The 20424-nt window shown below is 35.1% G+C and overlaps 2 protein-coding genes across 5 annotated transcripts; both read left to right on the forward strand.

The window, feature by feature from the left end:
* Positions 1 to 3985: 3985 nt before the first annotated feature.
* LOC114944708 (uncharacterized) lies at positions 3986 to 5128 on the forward strand. Of its 2 annotated transcripts, XM_085483424.1 has the most exons (3): positions 3986 to 4269; positions 4349 to 4832; positions 4914 to 5128. In XM_085483424.1, the coding sequence occupies exons 2-3, from the start codon at positions 4637 to 4639 to the stop codon at positions 5111 to 5113; spliced, it is 396 nt and encodes a 131-aa protein (XP_085339550.1). In that variant the 5' UTR covers positions 3986 to 4269; positions 4349 to 4636; the 3' UTR covers positions 5114 to 5128. The 2 variants fall into 2 exon arrangements, with proteins under 2 accessions (XP_085339550.1, XP_029176588.2); XM_029320755.2 differs by lacking the exon at positions 3986 to 4269 and having other exon boundaries at positions 4280 to 4832.
* An 11261-nt stretch (positions 5129 to 16389) lies between these two features.
* Positions 16390 to 20272, forward strand: LOC114944646 (uncharacterized). Of its 3 annotated transcripts, none has more exons than XM_085483422.1 (7): positions 16390 to 16625; positions 16762 to 17497; positions 17583 to 17691; positions 17827 to 18228; positions 18317 to 18516; positions 18594 to 18753; positions 19503 to 20272. In XM_085483422.1, the coding sequence occupies exons 4-7, from the start codon at positions 18108 to 18110 to the stop codon at positions 19673 to 19675; spliced, it is 654 nt and encodes a 217-aa protein (XP_085339548.1). In that variant the 5' UTR covers positions 16390 to 16625; positions 16762 to 17497; positions 17583 to 17691; positions 17827 to 18107; the 3' UTR covers positions 19676 to 20272. The 3 variants fall into 3 exon arrangements, with proteins under 3 accessions (XP_085339548.1, XP_085339547.1, XP_085339549.1); XM_085483421.1 differs by having other exon boundaries at positions 16762 to 17048; positions 17161 to 17497; positions 17583 to 18228; XM_085483423.1 differs by having other exon boundaries at positions 16762 to 17048; positions 17209 to 17497; positions 17583 to 18228.
* The last annotated feature ends 152 nt before the right edge of the window (positions 20273 to 20424 follow it).

The following is a 20424-nucleotide window of genomic DNA, read 5'->3' on the forward strand; positions in this document are numbered from 1 at the left end:
TGGCGTGGATTGTTCCGGCGTACAGTCTTCGGACACTCCCGCCAGGTCCCCCAAGGTTGGGTAGCAGGCGTTGTAGCGCCATTGCTGTTTTCTCCACCTTGGGGGATATACGGCGGAAGTGTTCCCGAAAGGTCCACTTGCTATCGAGGTGGAGGCCCAGGTATTTCAGGCAGGCCCCCACCTCTATCAAGATGTCTTCCACACTGATGTGGGCTCTTGGTGGCGCCCCGTGAGAGCCATCATGTAAAAAGATGGCCTCAGTTTTTTGGGGCGCCACTTTGAGCCCCATCTGCTTAATGAGCCGCACAACGCGATGCACCGCCATGTTTGCTCGAGCGGCTGCGTCTTCCCACGAGACTCCTCCGGCCATCACCAGCGTGTCATCAGCGTAACACACCGTGTGACAGCCGGAGGGGAGGGCTTGCCGAAGAACAGCGTCATATGCGAGGTTCCACAGCAGGGGGCCAAGTACTGACCCCTGCGGAACCCCGCATGTCATATGACGCTTTTGTTCTTCGGCGTTCCTATCAGTATAGGCCAATCGCCTATCCCGGAAGTAATCCGCCAAGATTGACACCAGATATGGGGGGACCCGGTGATACTCCAGGGCCGCCCCAATCCGGTGCCATGGCAGGGTGTTGAATGCGTTGGATATATCCAACGATACGGCAAGCAACACCCCGCCTTCCTCCGTGACGGCCTCCGAAATCGAACGGACCCGAAGAATTGCATCTATCGTGGACCGTCCGACCCGGAAGCCGTACTGTTCCTGGCTAAGATTTGGACCCTCCCGGGACACTTATCAATCCATCCCAGCAAACACAAAGTAACAATTACATAACATCAATGTTACAATTTCCCACTCAATAATATAACTGTTACGTACAAGTCATGTTATATTGCAGTTATATTGTTGAGTAGGAAATTGTAACATTGATGTTATATAATTGTTACTTTGTGTTTGCTGGGATCAATGTGCTATTTGATATATAATTACAATATAATATATGTTATATTAAAATGTTACATCTATGAGTGGAAAATTACAACTAACATGGATGTTACATGTAACGTACACGTTATATTACCTGTTATATTCTGTTTTATTATAGCAATGTAACAATTATATATCGGTGTTTGCTGGGATAATAATGAAAAAATCTACTGACGTCGTCAAACTATTGAATCCACTGACATGGTCAATAACGTAATGCGTCGCCTTTGCTCTTTCCATCAATCTGTAATGTATTTTATTCTTTTATTATAATATCACAAGTCATCGATGCAACATTATTAAATAGTTGACAGGATGTTAATCCACTCAGTCTTTATTCATTTCGCTCGCTTGTTTTCTGTTCTTTTCGATAATACATATCCCAATACTCCAGAAAACTCTCGAGTTGTCCGTTTTCTTTCACTGTTTATTATTGCTAATTATGGATGAAATAAAATTGATAGGATTTATGTGTTTATTGTCGTTTTACGGTTGTCTTGCTGGGGCGACCATCTTGCCAAACAAACCCGTGGAAAGAATAATTCGATCTAGAAGGAACGACGAGCTCAATTCAGATTTAATTCTCAGCACTGTAAGTACACACTTTTAACTTACTGAAATGAGGATTGAAGTTTCCATTATTCGACGTCAAATCGAAATTGATTCAACCAATTCGACATTGATTTGACGTCGAATCGACGTTAATTTATCTATAATTTCTCTCTGGGATATGCAAATTTAAATAAAAACATAAGAAGCAGTTTTACAATTCATTATATATCATTAAATTGATATATGTTTATACATGAACATAATGATACATATATATAATTATGTATAATAATAACTCCATTTTATCTGAAAAACAATTATGTACGTTATCTGTTTTACAGCAGTTAATTTCTCTCGTGTTATACATAAAATTATTGATGTTAGATCATCAGAAAATGAATGTTTTACTCGATATTTCCGAATGTATATAAAGTTGATATCGAATTGAAGAATAAAATATCTTGTTAACTATATGCACTTCTTGATCATTCTAATTCTTTTAATGTTTTATGCAGAATATTATGAGGAATCGATTTAAAAAATATATTAAAATATACTGTGGTTCTATTTAAAAAATTCAAGATTATTTTACCTGTCGTTGGCAATATCATTCAAAGTCCAAACAAAATCAGTAAAGAAGTGTTTTCAAACTACAATTTCTACCTAAAGCATTTTTTTATAAAACTTATATTTTTCAAGATATTCCGGAGCCTCGAACTTTGCGCATGATAAATTGAACACTCTAAACGTACCCAGCAAACACAGTATATAAATGTTATATACTTAAGCATGTTACATGTAACGTATATGTTAGTTGTAATTTCCTATTCATAGATATAACATTTTTAATATTACATATATTACATTGTAGTTATATTGTCATTATATCCCAAGATAACACTGACTTATCAATACACCAATGTGCTATTTGGTATATAATTACAATATAACTACAATGTAATATATATTATATTAAAATGTTACATCTATGAGTGGGAAATTACAACTAACATGGATGTTACATGTAACGTACACGTTATATTACCTGTTATATTCCGTTTTATTATGGCAATGTAACAATTATATATCGGTGTTTGCTGGGATGTAACCTTGATTCAAGGTTGATTCAACGTCGATATGGTTGACAGCTAGTTGAGTCGATAAGAAAGTTGATATTACTGCAATATCAATCATCCAATCAGATGAAGTGCAACGTTGATTCAACGTTGATCTCTTTAACCGAAGTCTAAGGGTGCGATTACATGAACGCGCGGAAACGCGGAAGAGAAAGTAACTAAACTTTACTAGAGTCCCGCATTTCCGCGCGTTCCGTTCCGTCTGTTTTGATTGCCTTATATTACATGGAGCACATTTTGAGCGGAAAAGCGGAACGGTATAGTGACAAATAGACATTTGTATTAATTTTTTAAATTTATATTTACTTAATTCATTGTAATTCCTTTTAATATGTTCATCTTTTCAACTTATCTATTGAATACAAGCATTTTAATCAATAAATATAGTTAAATATTAATATTTTATAATTCCCCGTTCCGCTTTTCCGCTCAAAATGTGCTCCATGTAATATAAGGCAATCAAAACAGACGAAACGGAACGCGCGGAAATGCGGGACTCTAGTAAAGTTTAGTTACTTTCTCTTCCGCGTTTCCGCGTTTCCGCGTTTCCGCGCGTCCATGTAATCGCACCCTTAGACTTCGGTTAAAGAGATCAACGTTGAATCAACGTTGCACTTCATCTGATTGGATGATTGATATTGCAGTAATATCAACTTTCTTATCGACTCAACTAGCTGTCAACCATATCGACGTTGAATCAACCTTGAATCAAGGTTACATCCCAGCAAACACCGATATATAATTGTTACATTGCCATAATAAAACGGAATATAACAGGTAATATAACGTGTACGTTACATGTAACATCCATGTTAGTTGTAATTTCCCACTCATAGATGTAACATTTTAATATAACATATATTACATTGTAGTTATATTGTAATTATATACCAAATAGCACATTGATGTATTAATAAGTCAGTGCTATCTTGGGATATAATGACAATATAACTACAATGTAATATATGTAATATTAAAAATGTTACATCTATGAGTGGGAAATTACAACTAACATATACATTACATGTAACATGCTTAAGTATATAACATTTATATACTGTGTTTGCTGGGATTTCTGACTGGGGTGGTTTTGAAATTAGTTTTACGGAAAGATTTGTATAATCATTTCCTTTCATTCAGCTTAGCAATCCGTATTTTAGCTGATCGTAAACTGTGTTTAGTTATGAATGATTATGCTCAATCTTTATTATGTTGGTTTGTTTCGCATTATGGAGAATTGTATGGTTCGGAACACATTACGCATAATGTACATATAATCTCGTGCACCTTGCTTCTAATGTAACCCGATTTGGCTGCTTAGATCAATTCAGTGCGTTTAAATTCGAAAACTGTTTGCAGGCAATAAAGAAACAGGTTAAGAATTCGCAAAAACCTTTACATCAAATTGTTAATCGTATAACAGAAGAAAATGCTGTACCTATTCAAACTCAATACCGCAAATCGTATCCAGTTGTACACTATTCGAAGTCTGCAATAAAGATCAAATTTCTCGAATTCGATGGATTTTTCATCTCAACAGAGTATTATGAGAACTGTTGTCAATTGAATGATGATTCGATTTTTATCGTAACAAAAATTTTTAGCAACTATAATGTTCTTTACATAAAAGGAAATCATTATAGCAACACGAGGTCGTTTTTTTCAGTACCGTGCGATTCTCAAAAATTTGGCATCTCTCTGGTTAACGAAAGATTTATATCTGAACGGATTACGTTATTAGCATCACAAATACAGAGAAAGTGTTTAAAATTGCAAAATCCTGAGGAAACCACTTCAAGTGTAGTGATTCCTGTATTGCAATATAATTATTAATTATCTAAAATTCAATCGAATAAAAAAGATTGTTCCTCGTATTTTTTAAATCCTTTCCTGCAATCTCATTTCCTCTTGTTCTATTTGAAATTACTTCATTTTCACTTACGATTGAATAGACATGGCATATGCAGTCGTAACATTCAATAACAATGAAGTTTCCGAAGTACCATCCAATTGGCTTGAAACAAATGACGATGAACCATCATGTTGGTGGCCAACAAATTATAAAAACATTAGTACGCTAATAGCAAAAAAATCTGAACCAGATAAAAAGTTGTGGGATAATTTGCCTGTGACCATCGAAAAATATTGCAGTAAGCATATTTCTTTATTATAGAATAAAGGAACATCTGTGACATTTTTAGTTTCTATTTAAAATAAATATTTTATTTCAGCGTCTCTTGAAAAGGCTCGAAAGGTCGCGGAGGATGCAAATTATATAACTACTGATGATGACCAACTCGGAAAAGGGTACAGAAGAGTCATACCAAATAGACGAATATCGAGCTCCTCATCCGATGATGTCGAAAATGAAAATCAATCTAAAACTTCGAAGTGGATAAAAAAGCCACGAGACCTGCGTAAGTTATTGTAGCTATTTTATAATCTGATTTAACAAATTTTTTAAAGATTGTGATGCTTCGTCATTTATTTTTTTAATACCATTAGGAGAATCTATATAGTATATTTTTTTCTGTTTAAATCTATTTCGTAATTTGTACTTTATACTTACAGTTATTAGATTAAACTTAAAATCCCTATGAATTTCAAATCCTCATATCTCTTGTGCATTCCATCTTGAGCTATTAAGATAAAGCTGTTTAAAAATCCTTGTGCGGAAATCTCAATAATAGATTTACATCATGTCTGTAAACAGGCTTTTTTACTACACATCAACGGATATTGTATACAGGGTAGGCCATTTTAATCTTTCCACTAAAATTTCTCAAAATCCAAAAATTTAAGACAAAAATGTTTCAGATAAAAGTTGTATGGTTTCAAGGGGGACATGAGATGGTGTCATTGATTTGACCTTGAATAGCCATTTGAAGGTTACGTAAAGGTCAACTTCAATTTCTTAAATGGAACACTATATTTTTTCTTGCATACTTTTGTAGCTGACTTCGAGATCTTTCCAAAACACTACAATAAAATATTTTTTCATGAAGTATTTTTCGAGTTATTAAGGCTGCAAATTTGCAGTATTTTGACATAAAATACAAAATATCTTGGGAAATATTCATTTTTCGATTATCATACCTTAATACTTTTATGCACAGAATAATGAGACGAATCAATTGGTGTAAAGAAAACACATAGTTGTCTTAAAGAAAAATTATCTAACTGCTTATTGCAATTTTCATATTTTTTTTTTAAAGGTAACTATGTGTTTTCTTTACATCAACTGATTTATCTCATTATTCTGTGCATAAAAGTATTAAGGTATGATAATCGAAAAATGAATATTTCCCAAGATATTTTGTATTTTATGTCAAAATACTGCAAATTTGCAGCCTTAATAACTCGAAAAATACTTCATGAAAAAATATTTTATTGTAGTGTTTTGGAAAGATCTCGAAGTCAGCTACAAAAGTATGCAAGAAAAAATATAGTGTTCCATTTAAGAAATTGAAGTTGACCTTCACGTAACCTTTAAATGGCTATTCAAGGTCAAATCAATGACACCATCTCATGTCCCCCTTGAAACTATACAACTTTTATCTGAAACATTTTTGTCTTAAATTTTTGGATTTTGAGAAATTTTAGTGGAAAGATTAAAATGGCCTACCCTGTATACAACTGACAACAAAACATCAATCGAAAATTAACTTTGAATTTTCAGGTCGAAACATATTATCAGACCTGCCACCGATTCCAAACAGCTTTGGCGAGATATCAAAATCTGCAAATTTTCAAAATTCACACGACGTCGTAGAGGCAAGAGGATCAAAAAAGCTCACAAAGTCACATATCATAAGTAAGAGTCTGAATAGTTGACTTATAATTTTAAGACAATGTTTTATGTTCTGAGAGTTTTTGTCTTTAGTAACGCGCAAGAAAAATCTAGAATACTGTATGCATACAATAAAATTATTACTTTTATTAACACTTCGTACGATTTAGATTTGAGATAAAAGACAGTATTGTACCAGAGAGAAAGATGAGAGCGGCCAGGCCGGCGTTTTGGCTGTTACCGTTTTTACGGGACTGCTTGAAGCGCCCCTCGCACCCGTTTTTAATATCGGAACTAACTGCACACCCATTTTCTGGCAGGGTCGATAAAGTTTGTATTTGGTGCGAGTCCGTGCTACGCCCATAATTTTCGTGTTAACACAGTATCACGTATTCATTCTGTATATGTGCGATCTTTTCTCTTTATTTATATATATATATATATATTTATATAATTTGTATAAAAACTAAAATATAATTATTAAAATATATATATATATATGTATATGTGTAATGAAATATATAAATCTTATTTTAATTAAAATAAAAAGAACGATTAATTGTTCGACCACCTGGATTTTGGAATGTAATTTTTAATATATATTATATTATATTTAATATTTATCGCCGCTTCTATTAATATGAAGTGCAATGTCAACGTGTAATAATGTACAATTATTTAAAGTTTCCATGCCTAATGTATCATGCCGGTATAAAAGAACGTCAAGTAGCATGCGTAGCCGAGCAACTAAGATGACGAGCTGAAATCGTGGACATTTCAAGTTCAAACCCCTGCCTTTTTCAGATTTTTTTTTCACTTTTTTCAAATAAGTTATTATGTGTATAAATGTGTAATAATCAATATATCATTAATTAATGAAAGGCTCGTATAAATTAAACAAAATTAAACAATCATATATAGTAGGCCAACTAAACGAGCAAATAAATAAGATGTAAAAATTTTTTTATTAATAGTTAAATCATTAAATTAACATTCCGTTACAGAATCGATATAAATTGTAAACGTTTCGACTGCACTACAGTCTTTATCAATACATAAAAATTAAATATTAAAATATAAAGTTAGATGTTAAAAATACAAAGTTAGTTAAATATTAAAATATAAAATTGAAACGATTCTTCGCTGTTGACCAATAGATATGCAAGGCGATTGGTCTGAGATGCCAAGTTATGCGACATTTGAGCATGCTACGGATATAATACGCGAATTAAATCAATGTCAGAAAATATTAAAAAATCTTTCAACTTACATTATCGTTTTAACAAGTCCTTTTCCCCGATATTTCAAGTGTGTGTTGCGAAGTCTGAATACCAAATGTCAAAATAGAGAGCGTGATGTATTTATTTATTACCAATGTTTTTTCTAAATTATGATTCAGCAAATTTTTTAAGTATGTCAAAATAACTACTGTCTAACAATTCGGTGTCTGTATTTAAATTAATTCCATTTTTCTGTTCTTTAATGTGGATCATTTCAGATATTAGTCTTTTTTGGTAATTCTTTTCATGATCCATAATTTTAATATTGTCCCAGTCAAATGTATGTTGTTCGTTTAGAATGTGTTCCGTGATAACCGAATGTCTAGCAGAGTCTAATTTAATATTATTTTTATGTTCTTTAAGTCTCGTTCCTAGCTGTCTTTTTGTCTGTCCGACATATGTGGCGTCACAATCGTTGCAATTCAATTTGTAAATAACGTTAGAATTCGTGGGGCAATTATTTTTGTCCTTTTGAACTCTTATGAAGTCATTTAATTTTTTAATGCAACGATATCCTACCACTACGTCAGGTCTTCTTATTGCTGAAGCAACTTTCTCAGATATTGATTCTATATATGGTATGACAAAATATTTAATGTTAGTATTAGTATTATTAGTATCTGTTATATTGTTATTATTAGGCTTGTTAAATTTCTTAGTTGAGAGATTTTTTAATCTGCGTTTTATTTCTGTGAAAATTAGATCAAGAGGATAACCGTTGGATAGCAAAATGTTAATAGCTTTCTCTATATTTTTTTTGTGAAATTGCGGATGTGATAGTAATAAAGCTCTATCTACCAAGTTATAAATTGTTCCTATTTTATGACAAGTCGGATGATTTGAAAAAAATGAAAGTAATCTACCTGAGAATGTCTTTTTGTGATACCAATCTAAATAAATTTTGTTATCTATTACTTTGATCATTATGTCTAAAAAGCTTATACAACGATTATCCTCCTTTTCCAATGTAAATTGTAGTCTATCGTTATAATTGTTGAATTCGTTCAAAACATATGTAATATTGTCAGCGGAAGTGCATAAAATAATGTCGTCTACATAACGGAAATAGAAAGTCATTTCGCAATTTAAATTACTAATTACCAATGTTTCCAAGTCCTGCATGACTATATCGGCAATGATCGGAGAAAGTGGGGAACCCATAGGAGTCCCATAAATTTGTTTGTAAGTTATGTTATTAAAAGTGAAAAATGTAGAAGTTAATATAAATTTTATCATACCTATGAATTCATTTTTGGGAATCTTTGTGTGTGACTCTATAAAATGCCATCTATTGTTGATGCCGTTTAATGCAAGATCTACGGAAACATTAGTAAATAATGAAACAACGTCCAATGAAGCTATTATGTCGGTATCTTGTATTGTTTTCCCTGATAGAATGTTGCATATATCAAAACTGTTATTTACAAAACTGTTCGCTCTAGGAAGGCTATCTTTTAAAATTTTATGAAAGAAAGAAGCAATATTATATAGAGAAGTATTTATTGAGGAAACTATTAATCTAAAAGGAATATTTTCCTTGTGGATCTTGGGGAGCCCATAAGCTTTAGGAAGAAGAGAGTCGCTTGAAAATAAATAATAATATTCTTTTTTGTTGATGAAGTCTTTTTTCAACCATTTTTTTAAACAAATATTGAGGTCTTTTTCTATTTTTGTTGTTGGATTGTTTTTAACTATGGTATACGTAGAATCGTCTTCTAGGAGACTCTCAACTTTTTTTATATAAAATTCTTTTTCTAGTGCGACTGTAATGCTGCCTTTATCTGTTCTGGTAAATAAAATATTAGGATTTTGATTGCAGAATTTAATTGTGTCTTTATGCATGTGAAATAATTTTTCTTGTATGTCCGTTTTTTTGTCGTTATTGTTTAAAAATAATGAAAATTGTGGAATGGCAGCATTACGAATCGAAGTGAGATTTCTGATCCCGTTAGAATTGCTTTCTATATCTTTGATGAATTCGTGTATAGCTACTTTTTTATTTAAGTTAACTGGGAGACTAAATTCACCTCCCAATTGTAATAGATTGGTTACATTGGGGGGAATTTTTTTATCAGTTAAATTAATAAACCATTTCTGGTTAGTTTGTTGTAAAGGGTTATGTGTAGCATAACGAAAACTGTTGGCAGAAACAGTGTTATCAACAATATTTGTCGAAGATGTTGTTTTTAATTCGATAGGATCAATATTTTTAATGTACTCTGTTTCATGCGATTTACGTAGCCATAGGAATTTTTTCTTATGTATGAGATATAATTTTTGGTTGAACAAAGAAAAGGAGTTACAATGGTGATTTAAAATCTCCTGCCAGATATAAGATGGTAAAAGGTTTTGGAGAATTTGGAATTGTCTTGACCGTTTTTTATTAAGTGAGTTTAAAGTTCTATATAAATCAAATATCTCTATGTTAAGAATTTCAGTCCTGATATTATGCAACAAACCACGCATCCTATTTTTTGATTTATATCTACCACTATAAATGATGACGGTGACCACTATAAATGATGGCGACGATGCCGGTGACGACCGTCGTCGAGATCGTTTTCATAACGGTTATTAATATAACGTTTTCTAGACAAAAAAAATAATATAAAATCGTTCTAATGTGTTATACAAAAATATGTTTTTATAAACTTACAGCAGTTCGGGACCTCTTCTCTCGTCAAGCGTTGAAGACGAACTGAAACTGATCATCACAATCGCACGCACACACACACGCGCATCGTTTTTTATTCGCACAGGATTCGCGAACCGTTCGGCGAGATCAGAAAAACGCGGCAAAGAAACACTTCAACGTAATCCATACGTAAACATACATAATATCTGACATATTTTATTAAAAAAAACAAAGAATATATATATATATTTGTTTCATATATCATATCAATATATATTATATATTGATATAAATAAGTAAATCAATTTTATAAACTCACCACTATTGCGTAACCATAAATCATGTCTCGCACCCGTTTGTAATGGAAATCGAAATAAACGTTTTCCATCTTTTGTCCTAATATTTGTGCAATTTAAATACACACATTTATCGTAAAATCGGTGTTTACTCGACATTGTAAAATAAAAATAATAATTAGCACCAACACCAAAAAAAAAAGAAAATTAAAAAATGCGAAATTAAAGAAAACAGGACACTAACAAATAAACAACTAACACTAAAATAATCTTAATTAAAAAACTAATTATAGTTAAAATTAATATGAAAGAAACAAATATACTAAACACGCGTACACAACACGTAAAATTTATTTATTTCAAGGAAAAACAGCGTAAAGCGATCTCTATCGTATTATAACTCTGAGCGTATTATGCGATGCAATCTGTGGCACAGCGAGTGGACTGATTGTCGTATACAGATTGCAAGAAACATTTGAACTAAAAAAAATTGAATATCTAAATTATGTGTGTGGGCGTTTGCATTAATAATTAAATTCCTTGCAGAATTAAAAAATAATTTATTTTGTTCCATTACAAAAAAAATTATCAAATAATGATATATTGATTATTACACATTTATACACATAATAACTTATTTGAAAAAAGTGAAAAAAAAATCTGAAAAAGGCAGGGGTTTGAACTTGAAATGTCCACGATTTCAGCTCGTCATCTTAGTTGCTCGGCTACGCATGCTACTTGACGTTCTTTTATACCGGCATGATACATTAGGCATGGAAACTTTAAATAATTGTACATTATTACACGTTGACATTGCACTTCATATTAATAGAAGCGGCGATAAATATTAAATATAATATAATATATATTAAAAATTACATTCCAAAATCCAGGTGGTCGAACAATTAATCGTTCTTTTTATTTTAATTAAAATAAGATTTATATATTTCATTACACATATACATATATATATATATTTTAATAATTATATTTTAGTTTTTATACAAATTATATAAATATATATATATATATATATAAATAAAGAGAAAAGATCGCACATATACAGAATGAATACGTGATACTGTGTTAACACGAAAATTATGGGCGTAGCACGGACTCGCACCAAATACAAACTTTATCGACCCTGCCAGAAAATGGGTGTGCAGTTAGTTCCGATATTAAAAACGGGTGCGAGGGGCGCTTCAAGCAGTCCCGTAAAAACGGTAACAGCCAAAACGCCGGCCTGGCCGCTCTCATCTTTCTCTCTGATTGTACGTTACTAAAGACAAAGGCCCGTATTCATAGGGTGCGTTCCGTTATGCACTGCAAGTACTGGCACTATGACGTCATGCAAGTGTACTGTTGACAGCGTTCCTTTTTAATTTTGTGCACTTTGAAGCTACTGCAAAATAGTAAAACGGAACGCACTACAGTACGCTTTCAGCAGACTTTTAACTAACCTTTTTCGCTAATAATCATCGAGTGAAAAATTGGTGAAATGGATAATACCATTATTGCATTAATTACATATAATTTAATCGAGAATATATATGATTCGAGTGAGTCATCAAGTGAAAGCGATTTGGAAATGGAATTAATAAATGAAATGAGACGACAAATTAAAATACCTAGAATAAAATGTAAAAATTACGTTAAAAATATTGTATCATTATATTCAGATATGGAATTTAAAAGTTAGTTCCATCGTACACATGGAGGTAGCCATCTTGATTACTGCGAGTGCTTTACCTCGCCGGTTGCAGTAATCGCAACAGGAAATAACGTCAAAATTAATGACGTCATATACTCATGATAGTACTTTCGCAGTGCACTGCTATTGAAAAGATAATGTGAAAGATGTTCTTCTCGTTCTTCTTTTTACAATTGTCAGGTAGGATGGTATGTTTGAAATAAAGATAACTCGAACACTCGAAATTAAAGTATAAGAAAAGACTCGCAATCAATTTATTCTCTAAGTACAGACCAAAAGACTCCCGCACGTATAATTTTTCCAACCGTATTATAGCGCTTCTCAAAAGAGAGTGCCAGTTAGTCGCCGGTCTTTTTTGGAGCAGGGTCTTCGAACAGTGCCCCACTCCTGTTACGCTCCTGTGTTGCGCCTGCTCGGATGCGCACGCAATAAACAGCTGTGTAAGACGCATGGTACGCAATATGACGAGTTCCGCCGGACGCATATATTTCTTACAACTCGGCCAGCCTGATTTGAACTTCGTCTCGAAGTTAACTACATTACGTACAAATCGGTAAGTCGTTAGATAACAATGATCATTACTAATCCGCCGCTAGCACTTTATACATATATCGCGTTGAGGTTATCGTGATACATTCTTTTCCCCCCTTTTTTTTTTTTGTTCGTTTACTATTCTAACTACGACTTAAATCTAATACAAATATTCTATTTACAACTATGAATTAATTTTCAGGTTTCTTCGGCGCCTTGATCCACGGTTTTATTCGATCGACAGACAGTATGGTATTTAAGGGTTTTTGCTTAATGTTAAAACCTGGAATATCTTGGATCACGTATCTATGGTTCCCGAGGACCTTCGCAACCTGGTAAGGTCCTTTGTAATTAGGTTTCAATTTTGAATTAATTCCAACTTTATTTCGGTCGTCCCTAATTAGAATACGATCTCCAATTTTATATATCGTTGGTTTCTTACAGTGTTTGTCTCGGTACATTTTATTGTAATCCCTTACTACCTCATTCGCTCGCAACGCATTTTCCCTGCTAATATCCCTTTCTTTTTCAAGGTTCGCATCGATATCTACAAGAGCTTGCGTAAACCTGGCTAGGGAGCTATCGCCGTGGCTACGTTGATCGAAGCCAAACATGATCTTTGCCGGTGTAGCCTTGATTGCGGAATGGTATGTATTATTGAGGACGTATTGCATATCATTTAGACGCTCTTTCCATCCACTCGGTGTCTCTATTAATTTAGTGAGGGACGATTTGATGAAACGATTCACCCTCTCAACCATACCGTTTGCCCACGGGGCCGCCACCGCAACCTTTCTATGCTTGATGTTTTTCTCTTTCATGACTTCTAAGAATTCTTTTGACGTAAACGCTGTGCCTCTATCCGAAACTATTTCTAGTGGATTTCCAAACACAGATATAATGTTGTCGATGCAATGTAGTGCTTCTTTAGTCCCTGTAGATTTTGTAGGGAATAACCATGTAAATCGCGAAAATGCATCTATCACAACTAAAATGTGTTTGAAATTATCCGCAGTTTCTTGAAGCGGACCAAAGTGGTCACCATGCAGTACATCAAGTGGCAACGTGGGTAAAGGGTACAGCTGTGTTTCCCCCTCCAAACGATTCGGAGAGCTATTCGACATAATGCAAGTGAGACAGTTATTCACGTATTCATATATTCGTTTTCTCATGGTCGGAAACCAAAAATTTTGACTAACGCTTCGGAACGTTTTCTCAGCACCGCAATGAGCCAATTCGTCGTGGTGGACTCGCAACATGTTCGTCACCATTGACTCGGGTACCACAAATTTTAATCTGTCGTCTATTTTTCTGTAAACTAAGCCGTCACTTAAGGCAAATTTTTCACTATCCTCTAGCTCTAAGCTCTGACTAATTTCTAATATTCTAGGGTCTGTCAGCTGTAAAAATTCTAAGCGCCTTTCCAACGGGAGCTCGTCCACATGGGCCACGCATCTGCTGAGGGCATCAACGTGAGCCATGCGACTTCCTGGGCGGTGCATTATACTAAAGGTATAATTTTGCAAAGCCAAAGTCCATCTGGCTATTCGAGGATTTAGATTTGCCTTATTGATAGCGTACACGATTGCATTACAGTCTGTAATGACTGCAAAATCTATACCGTACAAATACACGTGGAATCTTTCTATTGCACGCACTATTGCTAACATTTCTAATTCATAACTATGGTAATTTTTTTCAGCCGCATTCGTGCCTGAACTAAAGTACGCTACTGGGGACCATTTCCCCTCCTGCTGCCGCTGCAACAGAATCGCCCCGTACCCTAGACTGCACGCATCTGTATGAAGCTGAGTCTCTGCGGAGGGATTATACAGACTCAACACCGGAGGTGAGGTCAGTTCATTCTTTAATAACTTAAACGCCTCTATGCACGAATTATCGAAAAGATACGGCACGTTTTTCCTCATCAAATTTTGTAATGGTCTAATTTTAATCGAATAATCCCTGATGAATTTTCTAAAATAATTTGTAAGGCCTAAAAATCTTTGTAATTGAAGTCTGTCCTTCGGAGGATTGTAATTTTTTATAGCCTCCGTGTGCCGCGGGCTAAGAGTAATTCCCGACCCTGAAATTCTGTATCCTAGGAATTCTATCTCTGACCTTAAAAATTTACATTTTGCATAATTCAGTTGAAAATCGTAACTTTTCAGAATTAATAATACTTTCTCTAAAATTTCCAGATTTTCCTCAACAGATTCAGAAGGAATCAGAACATCATCGATGTAAACCAGGATCTTGTCTGCACGAATCAACGGGTTAAGGATCCGTATCAACCTTTTCTGGAATTCCGCGGGTGATTCTGAATAACCGAAAGGTAAACGCGTATATTCAAATTGCCCATCTGGCGTGGCGAAAGAAAAGTACTTTGTTGAATCCTTATGAACTCTAATCTGGTAAAAGCTGTCTTTAAGATCTAACAAAGTAAATACTTTTTTATTACCTAGTTTCGCGAGACAATCTTCTATTATTGGGAACGGATATTTCTGTTTTATTACGCGACTATTTAAAGGTCTCAAATCCACGCATAACCGTAATTGCCCGTTCTTTTTCCTTATAGGAACTACTCGAGCGCAGTACGGGGAAACGCTGGGCTGGATTATTCCCCGTTCCAGCAGATCGTCGGTGATCTTTCTGAGTTCCGCTCGCTCCGCGTTTGCAAAACGCCTCGGCGCAAAAGCATAAATCGACGGGTCTTTTAATTGCACTTGGACGGTGTTTTCGTCCTCAACAGGTATAATATTTTTGTCTCTTATTCGACAAACAAGTTTACTTAACCGATCCTTTGCTTCTATGTCAAAGTCTATATTTTGTTGTTTAATTATGTTTTCCAGATTATTTTCGTCGCTATCAATACACAGCGGTAAATACGAAAACAGATTCGCCTTATCTCGGTCACCCTTCGCGCCTGGCTCATATACAAAAGTGAGTTTTTCTTCGATAATGAACTCGCGCCCTAATATTAGGTCTCCTTGAAACGTGTTCGAATCGAGAACATATAAATTCACTGAAATTATTTTATTCTTTAGACATTGTATTCCTATGCGACTTTTGTAAATTCCTAATATATTTAATGGCTCGTTGGTTAAGTTTCTCAGCGGACTCTTAATTTTTATTAACTTATTTCCCGGTTGTATAAATTTTTCGAAAATACTATTTTTTATAAATGACACCGGACTACCCGTATCAATTAACGCTGTCAAATTACATTCTCTGTCTTCTAGGAAGTTGATCTTAACAAACGGATCGGTGACGGACAACAAAGTACGCTCCGCCTGTACTACCGCGACGCTATCGGACGCCTGTATATCCGCTGACACGCTCGCCGCCGCTATTCCAGAGGAATTTTGTGTCCGCCCGGGAGTCTTGGACTCTTTCTTTTTTAAAATCGGGCAGTCAAATCGCCTATGCCCTTTCTCTTTGCAATAAAAGCACGATACCTCATTTCTGCACTCTTTGAACGTATGCCCTTTCTTTCCGCAGTTCCGGCAGGCTCCATCCTTCGGCTTCTGCGGCTGCCCTTGGGACGACGGCTTCCTTTCCCAGTCCGAGGTGCCCTGGGTAATCGTCCGCATCCGCGCCAAGAAGCCTTCCAGAGTGTCGTCGGATACTGCCAGTGCCGTCGCTCTGAGTGATGTCGGCATTATTCCGCTCACCAGCAACTGGATCCTGTCCCGATCAGGTAGGTCGACTTGGTGCATCAGCGCCAGCTTATCGATGGCGTAATCATCGAAGGATTCCTTATTGGAAGTCCACTTCCTTGCCTCAATTTTCTGCATTGCCCTATAAAACGGAATTTTCCTATCAAATATTTTTAGCAACTCCGATCTCAGGCCGACCCAGGATTCAACGGCCAGATCCCCCTGGACGTCAAACCATCTCCTGGCCGACTTGGTCAGCTTGCTCGATGCGGCCAGCAATGTCGCTCCGTCTGTCGCTCCGTGGACCTGAGCAACTTTGTCCACTCTCCGGACCCAGGAGTGGACGTTGTCGTCCTCCGTGCCACCGAACTCCGGGATTTGATGGGCCAACGCCTGCACCGCCGATCCTGACGACCACGACTCCGTCGAGCGCCGTCCTGCTTCCTCCGACGGGGACACCCGAGGTGAAGTATCTCGCTCAACCTCCCTCGCCGTGCCTACCTGTGCTTGCGCTGATCTCGCCTCCCTCTGGTCGGTTAGCAAATGGAGTATTTGCCCTAACGTTTCGTGTTGCAGCTGCATCGCTGCTCCCATTTGCTCGTGCTGCTTCTGCATTGCCACCAGCATCTGTTTTAAGACGTCCGCCGATTCCTGGGAGTCTCTCCGTTGCTGCGAGGCCTTCGTGATCTTCGGAACCGCACCCGACGTCGTCGGTCTCGGAGAGGCCAGCTGCATCATCTCCTCGACCGGCCCATGAGTCTCCAGATGTGTCATGATCACGTCGATGAGCGAGTTCCGATTTCCCGAGATTGGCAACCGATACTTCGCTGCCTCTAATCTCAGCTCCTCGTGAGAGAGATTTTCCAATTGTGCTCGTTCCATTTTACCGCGAGCTCGAGTTTTCACCATGCAGGTAGAACCTTTTACCGTTAAATTTTAAAAAAAGCCGTTACCTGTGTTTTAACAACTTTTTTTTTTTATTATTTTCTTTGTCCCAGATGACCTCTGCTTCTGGTTCTCCTGTGAAGCCTGAGCCGAATCCCACTTCTGAAGTTGAAAAGATAATGTGAAAGATGTTCTTCTCGTTCTTCTTTTTACAATTGTCAGGTAGGATGGTATGTTTGAAATAAAGATAACTCGAACACTCGAAATTAAAGTATAAGAAAAGACTCGCAATCAATTTATTCTCTAAGTACAGACCAAAAGACTCCCGCACGTATAATTTTTCCAACCGTATTATAGCGCTTCTCAAAAGAGAGTGCCAGTTAGTCGCCGGTCTTTTTTGGAGCAGGGTCTTCGAACAGTGCCCCACTCCTGTTACGCTCCTGTGTTGCGCCTGCTCGGATGCGCACGCAATAAACAGCTGTGTAAGACGCATGGTACGCAATATGACGAGTTCCGCCGGACGCATATATTTCTTACACTATCTATATCGGAACGCTATTGGTAGTACTGTCAGTACTTGCAGTGCATAACGGAACGCACCCCTAGACGAGGAAGCAGAAAACGTGGATGACCCATACATGACGATTCCGAGTCCGGTTGCGATGTCAGAAACTCGCAAAAAAGAAAATTTTTCTGAAGTTTCAACGCTTACTAGAAAAGCCTTTGATGGCATGGAAGTGGTGGATCGTAATCAGGAAGGTGAAACTGACTGGACTTATTGGACATTTACAAAGAACATCTGATTACTTTCGATACTAAATATTGTCTGTCATTTATTCTGATGTAGAATATTCAAGAATAATTATTCGGATGCTCGCATCGATTCAAGTACAACTACGGGAGCTTCACCAGAAAGTCGAACACGGAAAACCTATGTTTTCAGGAAATGTTGGCCTCATAGCGTCTCTTCTGCCATTAAAATCGATCGCGGAGATTGAAGTCTTTGAGAAAAAAATCCATGAAAATCCGGAAATAAAACAACAATTTGTAAGTTAATTATTTATCACAAAAAAAGGTCAAATTTTATTCAATTTGTTGCAAATATAGTAATATTTCTATTGCAGAATACATTTGTACAGAAAATTGGAGGTCATACAGCGCGTGAGGACACCCAAAGAATTTGCACAAAGATCTTCACAAATTCCTGTGCAGAGTTATGTTCATGGAAAGGACGGAAGGAAAACTTTTGCATCGAAGATCTATATATTATAAAAATAATGCAAGGTAATATAATATCCGAAATTTTAGTACCAAAAAATACCATTTTTACGTTGTTTGAGAATACAGTTACCTTTTTTTATTGTCCATTTTTTGGCAGAAACATTGAATAATGTTCTTGCTGCAAACAGACAATTCAATAATGTATATAATAATTATATATAATAGTTAGGAATAAATGTTCTCAATCATCGTTGTCGATATCGAATCGAAAAAATAACTTTTTTATATATAATTGTCTTCATGATTTCTTGCAATACTATTTGAAAAGATTACATATTTTATAGCAATTATTCGTTCCGTGGTAATATTGTGAAGAATTTTAATTTTTGCCAAAAATGTCAAATTGTTGTTGAATTTCTTCAAATTTTTGTTACAGAAAGTGTATAAATATACCTTCACAAAAGTTATATTTTAAATCTAATTTTTAACATTTTTTACTCGGTATAAGAGCAAAATATAAGAGCTGTATGGTATTTAGACTTGCAAATATGATCGGTTTTTATAAAAAACCCAAAAATTTATGCTAATTTATGCTAATCTTATTATCTAAACGTAAATAAAATAGAATGAAACAAAATGCAAAATAATTGATTACTTTTCACTTTATTCAATTGTTTATCATAAAAACTCTACTGTTAGAAGTTAACCCCATCAACCCTAATAAATCTAAATTTACTTTAATTTATTATCTAGTTTTTGTTTCACATTGTGTTTACATTTTTACATCATTAATTATATTAATTTGTTCACAGATGCTATTTTACATACATATCCGGCAACAAAAGAAATTGAATTCAAAGAGATCGTCGCAGAATGGTTCCGGTTTGCTAAACAACGACGAAATCGAACAATAGAAAAAGAGAAGAAAAGAGCAGAAAGAAGAAAGACAACGGATGAGACAAGAGAGAATGAAGCAAACTCTTAACAAGGTTAAAGATAATATAAAGACACTTGCTACTGTCATATACCGTGAAAAAATGCCTTTGTGTCTTTTGTCAAAAACTCTTTTTCATATTTTTCTTTTTTTTATTCATATGAACGTTTATTATTATATATAGTATATCTAGGTTATTATATAAAGAAATTCACTATACAACGGAATAAAAAAGTCTGCAATTGCCATCTTTAACGAATGATGCGTGACACTATATACAAATAATAATAATATAGAAACATACATATAATGTAGCGTAATAAAGATGAGGTGGGATGTATTAATTATATATATGTAAAACTGTGATAGCGACATTGCAAGAACCCACGTATTATTTTATCACAGCCATCATCACTCGGTATCTAGTCGATTTTAGTATCTATTAGCATCTAGTCGATAGACAATTTGCAGAAAATGTAAAAGACATATATTAAATAGATTGATAAGATATATAAGATATATATGTGTTCCTAATATAAAAGATATGTTTCTAATGTTTTAAGTTTGTTACATTTTAATTTGATACACATAATTATTTTGTTTGGTGTAATACAAACATTTTATGAATAAATAAGAATTTTGAATCCATCTATTTTTATTCAACTTTCGTAACAGGCTCATTACCTCAATATAACTGTAACATTACAAATATAGCTACTATTATTCAATTCAATACTTTATTTGCCCCCTCAGGGATTAAAGGCGCTTTTGAGGAGCGTACCCAAACCTTACAAATTTCT

The sequence above is a fragment of the Nylanderia fulva genome, unplaced genomic scaffold (assembly GCF_048542155.1).
Source record: "Nylanderia fulva isolate GAGA-0341 unplaced genomic scaffold, ASM4854215v1 Scaffold25, whole genome shotgun sequence".
NCBI lineage: Eukaryota > Metazoa > Arthropoda > Insecta > Hymenoptera > Formicidae > Nylanderia > Nylanderia fulva.